At 41.4% G+C, this 10,770-nt stretch overlaps 1 protein-coding gene across 2 annotated transcripts; it reads left to right on the top strand.

Annotated features, from left to right (window-relative positions):
* The first annotated feature begins 634 nt into the window (after positions 1–634).
* Positions 635–9,582, top strand: LOC137281761 (uncharacterized). 2 transcript variants are annotated; one of them, XM_067813361.1, is made up of 4 exons: positions 635–649; positions 3,814–3,992; positions 7,880–7,969; positions 8,620–9,582. In XM_067813361.1, the coding sequence occupies exons 1-4, from the start codon at positions 639–641 to the stop codon at positions 9,249–9,251; spliced, it is 912 nt and encodes a 303-aa protein (XP_067669462.1). In that variant the 5' UTR covers positions 635–638; the 3' UTR covers positions 9,252–9,582. The 2 variants fall into 2 exon arrangements, with proteins under 2 accessions (XP_067669462.1, XP_067669464.1); XM_067813363.1 differs by lacking the exon at positions 635–649 and adding an exon at positions 679–748 and having other exon boundaries at positions 8,620–9,335.
* Positions 9,583–10,770: the final 1,188 nt, after the last annotated feature.

Below are 10,770 nucleotides of genomic sequence, written 5' to 3' on the forward strand. Positions count from 1 at the left end.
TAGAAATTTCGAAGATGCTCCGGTGAAAGATCAAAGGCGCCGACAGTACTTTGTCAGACGATAATGTGTACTTTTTGTATTACGTGTTCTGACAGTTCTTACTGTCAATATAATCTGATAAAATTGCAAGAGGACTTAAATTTCAAGTTTTAGTTTTTCGTTGGCTTTTTGCCTTATTTCCGTTCACCGGTATATCCTGTCTTTTATTTGAGATATAATGAATTCTGCAGGTAAATAAATACCATAAACCCTTGAATAAGTGAATCCATGGACACACCGAGAGAATATTGTACCGTGAATATTGAGGAGATAGATTTGAAACAAAATCGTGAACGAAACGCATCTCAGCACCTAATCGCCAGCACTCGTAGTCATAGGAAAATGTTCACTCACATAAACTCCTATATTTTATCATTTCAGCTGATAACACCGAACCCAAACACTGAGTCATTTCTTTTTCTGTCACCAACATTAAGTCACATGTTCAGATGTTATTTTCACGCACACACACCGTATCCTAACTGGTCCCATTATTGGCGCACTACTAAGTTATGCGCGTTTGGTTATAAGTAGACAGAATCCTAGTCCACTAATGGACCCGGAAGTAGGAATTTTACCTTGACCTTGTACATTTCAGAATGGCGGACAGGTGGGCTTGAAATTTCCTTCTCTTCATTATAATTGCCTTATATTCCAAGGAAGAGATTCCAGGCGCAAAGTTCTAAGTATCTTTCAGTTTATCTTCGAGGTAACGGTATCGCATGTTGTTGTTGTGACACTGTGCTTTGCCTGCACCTTGACGCGCACGAAAGTATCTGACTAGTCGTCTCGCCCTCGTCTGTCGTCAGCTTGTGGAAGAGCTACTGACAATCTAATGTTTAGTTCGCCTGGGCGTAATATCATCACGTTCACGACCATTAATGATGTGCGTTTTTTCGACTTGAGAAGAAAAATCTTATCTTTTAGCCCTTCTGTCCGACGATAAGATAACAGCGCGGTAACCTGTACCCACTGAAAATAGCTTATCTGGCGTATCTGATTTGGAAATTGGATGATTCGTACATTCGTCTAGATGATAGTAGCACAAATTTGGATAGTCCGTACTCATATTTTGGGGAGGCGAATTACTTTCACAAGTGGTTGTATTTGTAACGAGTTGAGGTGCCGCAAGTTATTTGAAATCAGATTGCAAAAAATATGCACTACTGAGAGTATATATCCTTTATACAGTCGTGTCCCATTTATCCGAACCTCAGATATCCGGAAAACTGGCCATCCGAACGAAAATTCCTTGAAACGAATTCACAACGTTGTGAAATTACTCACATATCCGGAAATCCGGTTTCCGTAACTGTACGGTCATTTTCACAGACAAAACACTAAATTATGTGCATTTTGGTCTCATATTTCCGGATGACTGAGCACCTGTATTTTTATACACGCGATTACTGAGGCCTCGCGTGCCAAAACAAAGAAGTTGGCGGTCTTTGAAGCGTGAGAAGATTAGTTACCTCTGAGTAGCAAGGTGACACTGAGTTAATTTTGAGGCGTGCCAGTTTGTTGGTCACTATAATTATTAATTATAATTGGATATTATCCAATCAAATGAGGACCCACAAGTAGACATGGCCTAGTCGGAAATTCCCGATGTACTACGATCCTGTGCACAAGTTGCAACTGCGACTGTTACTGACGATGATCTTGTGAATGTCGACAGTGACAAACTGACCGACGAAAGTCCTCTCGCTTTTCTATACTGCCAGTGCAAAAGGCTATGACTGATTTCTTCAAGTTTGCGTAACTGCATGAACAGGTATGAGACATTGTATGCACTGATTTTTGTTTATATGCACTGTAATCAATAAAGATTGTGTCTGATGCCTACTATGTTCGTTTCTTTGTACGTTTCTTATACATATGGCCCGTGATTCAGATATCCCAAAATTCGCATATCCTGACAATTTCAATGAAAACACAAGTGTTCGGATAAACGGGGCACGACTGTATTGCCATATATCCCCATAATCATCTATTCACACCACTAAATTCACATTTTCTTATATAAATTTTGGTAATTTTCTATGCATTCATGCACACATTTGCAACATATTCATATTATTTAACATGCAATGAAACATTTTGAGCACTTTCAAGCCAATATTTTAGACATTGAGTTCACATTTCACTCAAAAGGTTGACTGCAAAAAGCACCATTAACAATTAACACCATCCCAGGGTCCTGTACTTCAATTCAAGATTTCCTGAAGTCTCATGCATATGGCAGTCTTTGTAATAAAAGACATGTTGAAACAGAAAACGGACCTCTGACTATCCACAGCTTGATAAGCACTAAGTAATGTCTCCTGCATGCTGTGCACTATATAAATTATAACCTCATGCATGCAGTGTACTATATAAACATGATAATCCCTCATGCATGCAGTGCTCTATAAAACTCATGTATGCAGTGCCTTATGTAAAACCTCATGCATGCAGTGCACTGTAAAATGTTACAAATGCAATAACTGATCAGTTGTTTTTGTTTGTTTATGCATGAATGTTATCACAGTATTACACCCTAAATATGCTGATGCCATACTGGATGGCTGTCTTCTTAGTCACCAAAATTTATGTAATTGCCTGACCTGCATTCTAGAAGTTGGTGAGTCAATAATGATGCATACAATCTTAGGATAACAACTTGTATAATATTTTCCTTAGTGGCATTTTAGAACTTTGGAAATACATTATGGACAAACTTCATGGATAACAACTTTTATGTGGTGAGTGTGACATTTTGATGCAGATATGTTTTGAAACACTGCATTCAGCAAATACATGAAGTTGTTATCCATAAAGTTTGTTCATATGGAACTTTTTGTTTGTTTGCTTAAAGCACCGTTTCATTCTACATTTGTGCACTTTATAGAATAAACAAGAATTTGTTACCCATAAGATTTTATGCCTCATTATGTTCTATACTTTCTGTATTTTCACTTCTAAACATTCTTTTTACAAACTTTCTCATATGTCATGTATATAAATTTCGTTAATCTTTCCATTTGCAATTAAAAGTCTATAAGAAAGTAGAGAACTGAAAACAGAGAAGGATATAAACAGCAGAAGGAAGTCTCCATGTTTTTGTCCACTATGTCATCATAGTGCTGGAACAATGAAACTACGAAAAGAACTTTGAAACCCAAATCATTGAAATCATTTCTGATAATAATGTGCTGGTTAATATTCTAATTAAATTAAATCTTAATTTATCCATGGAAGATGCTTGTTTTTGTTTTAATCAGGTAATACCTGAAATATTTAAGGGTTATGTTTGTTCTCAATCTACCTGAAATAACTAATAACAGATAATAGATAATAACTATTCCTGGACTAGACATAGACATATACAGCGTAAACAGGAGGGTTTCACCTGCAGGTGCAAAACTGGGGTCCTTCGGGCACCTGTTACAAATTTTGAGGATCCTTTCATGAAATATGATGGTTGTGTGAAGTTGTGAAATGGTGTAGTGTAGTCTACTGTGAGATTTGAAGTTTAGTCCTGCACATTCTATTTTAGTCAGAAAACAGTAGAACAGTATTTTTAAGGTTAATGGAAACAAAAATTGCTTAGCCATTCAAATACCATGGAATCACTTGCACTTGATAAAATTATACAAAATTGCCTCATGGATCAGAATAAACCATGTCAGAATCTTGGAGTAAAATACATGTGATCTGATTTGTAAGCACATCACAAAACACCTGTAGTTGAATTTGTTGCCAGTTAAAATGTTTGAATTTATGACCTTTCAGTTTTTACCACGACGGACTGCGGTCCAAGGACGCCAGTACGCGGGAGAGAATGAAGGCGTACATGGAGAAACAGCTGACAGACCTGCATTATCAGCAGTCAGGGTTTCACTTCAAAGACAAGTTTTACGCAGTTTTCTTTGGAGCGTTGGTCATCATTATGTTGCCCTTCCTACACATAGGTATGTCCCTCTCCCCTACATAGGTCTGTTCATCCTTCCTGCCTACACATAGGTATGTATTCTCCCCTACATAGGCCTGTTCATCCTTCCTGCCTACACATAGGTATGTCCTCTCCCCTACATAGGTCTGTTCATCCTTCCTGCCTACACATAGGTATGTATTCTCCCCTACATAGCCCTGTTCATCCTTCCTGCCTACACATAGGTATGTCCTCTCCCCTACATAGGTCTGTTCATCCTTCCTGCCTACACATAGGTATGTCCTCTCCCCTACATAGGTCTGTTCATCCTTCCTGCCTACACATAGGTATGTATTCTCCCCTACATAGCCCTGTTCATCCTTCCTGCCTACACATATGTATGTCCTCTCCCCTACATAGGTCTGTTCACCCTTCCTGCCTACACATAGGTATGTCCTCTCCCCTACATAGGTCTGTTCATCCTTCCTGCCTACACATAGGTATGTCTCTCTCCCTACGTAGCCCTGTTCATCCTTCCTGCCTACACATAGGTATGTCCTCTCCCCTACATAGGTATGTTCATCCTTCCTGCCTACACATAGGTATGTCCTCTCCCCTACATAGGTCTGTTCATCCTTCCTGCCTACACATAGGTATGTCCCTCTCCCCTACATAGGTCTGTTCATCCATCCTGCCTACACATAGGTATGTCCTCTCCCCTACATAGGTCTGTTCATCCTTCCTGCCTACACATAGGTATGTCCTCTCCCCTACATAGGTCTGTTCATCCTTCCTGCCTACACATAGGTATGTCCCTCTCCCCTACATAGGTCTGTTCATCCATCCTGCCTACACATAGGTATGTCCTCTCCCCTTCATAGCCCTGTTCATCCTTCCTGTCTACACATAGGTATGTCCTCTCCCCTACATAGCCCTGTTCATCCTTCCTGCCTACACATAGGTATGTCCTCTCCCCTACATAGGTCTGTTCATCCTTCCTGCCTACACATAGGTATGTCCTCTCCCCTACATAGGTCTGTTCATCCCTCCTGCCTACACATAGGTATGTCCTCTCCCCTACATAGGTCTGTTCATCCTTCCTGCCTACACATAGGTATGTCCTCTCCCCTACATAGGTCTGTTCATCCTTCCTGCCTACACATAGGTCTGTTCATCCTTCCTGCCTACACATAGGTATGTCCCTCTCCCCTACATAGGTCTGTTCATCCTTCCTGCCTACACATAGGTATGTCCTCTCCCCTACATAGGTCTGTTCATCCTTCCTGCCTACACATAGGTATGTCCCTCTCCCCTACATAGGTCTGTTCATCCTTCCTGCCTACACATAGGTATGTCCCTGTCCCCTACATAGGTCTGTTCATCCTTCCTGCCTACACATAGGTATGTCCCTCTCCCCTACATAGGTCTGTTCATCCTTCCTGCCTACACATAGGTCTGTTCATCCCTCCTGCCTACACATAGGTATGTCCCTGTCCCCTACATAGATCTGTTCATCCTTCCTGCCTACACATAGGTATGTCCCTGTCCCCTACATAGGACTGTTCATCCTTCCTGCCTACATATAGGTATGTCCCTCTCCCCTACATAGGTCTGTTCATCCTTCCTGCCTACACCCAGGTATGTCCCTCTCCCCTACATAGGTCTGTTCATCCTTCCTGCCTACACCCAGGTATGTTCCTCTCCCCTACATAGGTCTGTTCATCCTTCCTGCCTACATATAGGTCTGTTCATCCTTCCTGCCTACACATAGGTCTGTTCATCCTTCCTGCCTACACCCAGGTATGTTCCTCTCCCCTACATAGGTCTGTTCATCCTTCCTGCCTACACATAGGTCTGTTCATCCTTCCTGCCTACACATAGGTATGTCCCTCTCCCCTACATAGGACTGTTCATCCTTCCTGCCTACACATAGGTATGTTCCTCTCCCCTACATAGGTCTGTTCATCCTTCCTGCCTACACATAGGTCTGTTCATCCTTCCTGCCTACACATAGGTATGTCCCTCTCCCCTACATAGGACTGTTCATCCTTCCTGCCTACACATAGGTATGTCCCTGTCCCCTACATAGATCTGTTCATCCTTCCTGCCTACACATAGGTATGTCCCTGTCCCCTACATAGGACTGTTCATCCTTCCTGCCTACATATAGGTATGTCCCTCTCCCCTACATAGGTCTGTTCATCCTTCCTGCCTACACCCAGGTATGTCCCTCTCCCCTACATAGGTCTGTTCATCCTTCCTGCCTACACCCAGGTATGTTCCTCTCCCCTACATAGGTCTGTTCATCCTTCCTGCCTACATATAGGTCTGTTCATCCTTCCTGCCTACACATAGGTCTGTTCATCCTTCCTGCCTACACCCAGGTATGTTCCTCTCCCCTACATAGGTCTGTTCATCCTTCCTGCCTACACATAGGTATGTTCATCCTTCCTGCCTACACATAGGTATGTCCCTCTCCCCTACATAGGTCTGTTCATCCTTCCTGCCTACACATAGGTATGTCCTCTCCCCTACATAGGTCTGTTCATCCTTCCTGCCTACACATAGGTATGTCCTCTCCCCTACATAGGTCTGTTCATCCCTCCTGCCTACACATAGGTATGTCCTCTCCCCTACATAGGTCTGTTCATCCTTCCTGCCTACACATAGGTATGTCCTCTCCCCTACATAGGTCTGTTCATCCTTCCTGCCTACACATAGGTCTGTTCATCCTTCCTGCCTACACATAGGTATGTCCCTGTCCCCTACATAGGTCTGTTCATCCTTCCTGCCTACACATAGGTATGTCCCTCTCCCCTACATAGGTCTGTTCATCCTTCCTGCCTACACATAGGTCTGTTCATCCCTCCTGCCTACACATAGGTATGTCCCTGTCCCCTACATAGATCTGTTCATCCTTCCTGCCTACACATAGGTATGTCCCTGTCCCCTACATAGGACTGTTCATCCTTGCTGCCTACATATAGGTATGTCCCTCTCCCCTACATAGGTCTGTTCATCCTTCCTGCCTACACATAGGTATGTCCCTCTCCCCTACATAGGTCTGTTCATCCTTCCTGCCTACACCCAGGTATGTTCCTCTCCCCTACATAGGTCTGGTCATCCTTCCTGCCTACACATAGGTCTGTTCATCCTTCCTGCCTACACATAGGTCTGTTCATCCTTCCTGCCTACACATAGGTATGTCCCTCTCCCCTACATAGGTCTGTTCATCCTTCCTGCCTACACATAGGTATGTCCCTCTCCCCTACATAGGTCTGTTCATCCTTCCTGCCTACACATTATGTGTATATGCAACTAGGTCTTTATCTTAGGTTGCTCCTAGTGCAAGTCGGTTAACATCTCTTGATTCAAGCCCTGGTAGTTACCATCAAATAATTGCTCTTGGAGAGTCAACAATTGCAATCCATCAATTTTTCGTTACATCGTTATAGACAACGCTTCGTTGCATGTCTGGTGTGTGAACAGCTGACATGTTGGCACTCACACCTGGTTGTTACACCTGAAGTGTGTCCCAGCACCACCTGTTTGTCACCCCTAGGTGTAATGCGTGAAAATAGCTCAATATTGCATGATGGTTTCTTAAACAACTTTTTGACCCAATCTCACTCATGATTTCAGCATTTGTAGGAGTAATATCGCCCTCACTGAGATAATCTTGTTGAGCACAGATGGTGACAGGGAGGCCCCAAGACTAAAGTGCCACAGACTAATCACCATGTATAAGGTGTCTAGACTTGGTGACTTAGTACAACAGTAGATGACTGCTATCAGAATGATTCGATGCTCATGTCAATCACTAGATTGTCCAGACTTGATTACTTACAGATTGCTATCATATAGCTGGAACATGACAGTGTGTTGCATGAAACAATAAACAATAACAACATTATTGTATTGTTCCAGGTGTGTTCTACCGGCTGATCTGGGTGCCAGACAAACCCCCAATTGACAAGTATGGCTGTGGGTGTACCTGCTTCGACACAGTGTTCAGAGGTACCAGCTGTGATTGGATACATTCACAATATTTCAGTATTTTTATCCAGTGTTGTAGAAATTCATAATTATGATAGTAACAATTTACTGAGCTTTTACAAAGAATATCATTACCTTTAAAATAAACTACGCTTGACTGATTTGAGCATGTTAATTAAAAGTCGACTGCATTTATATTTCTTAAGTTTCATGTTTCCATATTTAAACCAAAGGGTCTTCAGTTAATTTCAAAACTTTAATTTCAAGGACAAGAAGTAATGATACTCCTATATTAATAACCTATTTGTTAAATACCGATAATACAAGAATGGTGTTAAGAGCTGTTGGTCACTGAGGAGCCAACAGGACCGTAGCAAATAATTCTTGGTAGCCATATATGTTACTGAGCAGATATACTGAGGTGAAAAAAAATAAGGGATTGCTTGAAAGCATGTGATTCTTTATTTTTTTCCAAGGTTTCTTCACAAGCTTTGTATTGCACAACTTAGGAAGAAACTTACACAGCTTAGGAAGAAAATAATGGTACACTTGGGCTTTTCATGTGACACCTTATTTTTTCACCTCGGTATATTTGCAACATAATGTATCTTGAATAGCATTGACAGTGGCTTTAGATTTGGGTTAAATCCAATTTCCGGAAATCTTCACAGGTCGTTACGAGATGCCTGGTCCAGGAGTCTCGTACAAACACATTTACTTCAATGCAACGAAAGAAACCTTCAAGATTTGGATTGCTACAGTGCTCTTCGTTCTGCTGTTCTACGAGAGCGTCAAATACTTAGTAGCGTTGTTTCGCCGTGGGTCTGTCCGGTGGAGCATGTTTCTGCTGTATGTCATCAACCTCTACCCGCACTACTACTCTTGGTGGTCCTTCTTCAGCTACTACAATGAGGAATTCTACACATACTTCAAACACCACATGTTCTTCGCCATCACCGAGATCATCGCCACTGTCATTGTCCTCAGTCTCTGCAATGCGGAGAATGATGTTGCGTCGTGGAAGATCTCCGCCATTGTTACCATCAATACCATTCATATTCTTGTTAGTGGACTTGATCAGTTTATTTCTCATGTTATTGAGGGACATGGAACAACATTCCAGAATGTTCGGAATATCGGTTTGATGATTCCGGACTTTTTACACATTGTTATTCCTGTTGTCGTATTCCTTCGATGGGCAAAGAAAAATAACATTCCTTTCTTTCAGCTGTGTTATAAGGAAGAACTGATAATGTGTGTTGTCTTGACAACGCTTGGCACTGTGCTGGGACGGGTGATGTAGCTTGATACTTGTGAAGATCTTGGTTAGAACTGGTCTTCATCAACCAACGCATGCTGTGAAAGGCGACTGGTGGGAATACTGCTGAGTGCGTTGTTAAACAACCAAACAACCAAACAACCACACGGCATATCAGTTTATCCTTCAGTGACTCGCAGGCTCGTCAATAAGAAAGTAATCAGGCAAAAAGATATTTTTGTCAGAGAAATCTGTAATAGGCTGTCCACATTTTTCTGTTGGTCTTATCTCCATTTCAATGGGAAACCGTAACCAGATTTCTTGTCTTGGTTTTCCCAACCTCCATGTGAATTCATGCCTATCTTCATTATACAAACATTCCTGTAAATTCATAACTCTTATGTCTTTCTCTGTCTGCATTTATTGAAATATGGCATCATTTTTGTTTTCATTAGCACAGTCTACATTATATGCTTATTTATAGTATATATATATATTTGGCTGCACCTCTCATAAAGACACACTATGTTGCTCCATTTTGTAATTAGCAAGTAGAGTGAAGCCCATTTTCTGGTGTCCCCCGCCGTGATATTGCTGGAATATTGCTAAAAGCGGCGTAAAACTAAACTCACTCACTCACTCACTAATTAGCAAGTAGATTAGCTCACGTGAGGATCAGTGGAAAACACGATGGACCAATCAGAATGTCTAGAATACTCTGAGAACTTTGATCAAAGAGTTTTCTCATAATACAGGGCGATGGAGTAGCTTAATGGTTAGAGCGTTCGCTCGTCATACCAAAGACCTGCATTCGATTCCCCATATGGGTACAATGTATGAAGGAAATTTGCTGAAAGCGACATAAAACCATAGTCACCCATGCATGTCCCATAAGAGACAGCTGAGGGACCCGATATGTTTGCCTGATTCATTGTAATCCTGTTGTGTAGGTGTGTGTTCATAGTATCGATCACTAGATCGTCAGATCCACTCTTGATTATTTACAGATTACCATCATATAACTGGAATATTGCTGAAAGCGACATAAAACCATAGTCACCCATGCATGTCCCATAAGAGGCAGCTAAGGGACCCGGTATGTTTACCTGATTCATTGTAATCCTGTTGTGTAGGTGTGTGCTCATAGTATCGATCACTAGATTGTCAGATCCACTCTTGATTATTTACAGATTACCATCATATAACTGGAATATTGCTGAAAACTGTAAACAAGAAACAGACAACCATTTCTTCACATGAATTCTTAACTTATTTTGTGATGATGAATCAAAGGCATCATCACAATATCAGTTATTGCATTTTTCTGATTTAATCATTGATCTTTCTCATCAGACTTTCCAGATGCATGCAGGTATCATCAGTATAGGATTATTGTATTATTTTTGTAATGTAATTTTGTATGATTGATTTATGAGGTTTTGAAATGGCAACTTGTGGTATGTGAGAAGTGATTGGTGAGTTTGATTTGGGCACTTTAAGGTTTTATATATTTTACATCAAATTAATGCCCTTACACAAGGATACTATGACATCACAGTTAGGG

This window comes from Haliotis asinina, chromosome 4 (genome assembly GCF_037392515.1).
Source record: "Haliotis asinina isolate JCU_RB_2024 chromosome 4, JCU_Hal_asi_v2, whole genome shotgun sequence".
NCBI lineage: Eukaryota > Metazoa > Mollusca > Gastropoda > Lepetellida > Haliotidae > Haliotis > Haliotis asinina.

What these genes read in the sequence shown, in the direction of transcription:
- LOC137281761 (XM_067813361.1), top strand. An exon ending in GTTGCCCTTCCTACACATAG is followed by an intron (nt 3,993 to 7,879) that starts GTATGTCCCTCT and finishes GTATTGTTCCAG; the next exon opens with GTGTGTTCTACCGGCTGATC. An exon ending in CTTCGACACAGTGTTCAGAG is followed by an intron (nt 7,970 to 8,619) that starts GTACCAGCTGTG and finishes AAATCTTCACAG; the next exon opens with GTCGTTACGAGATGCCTGGT.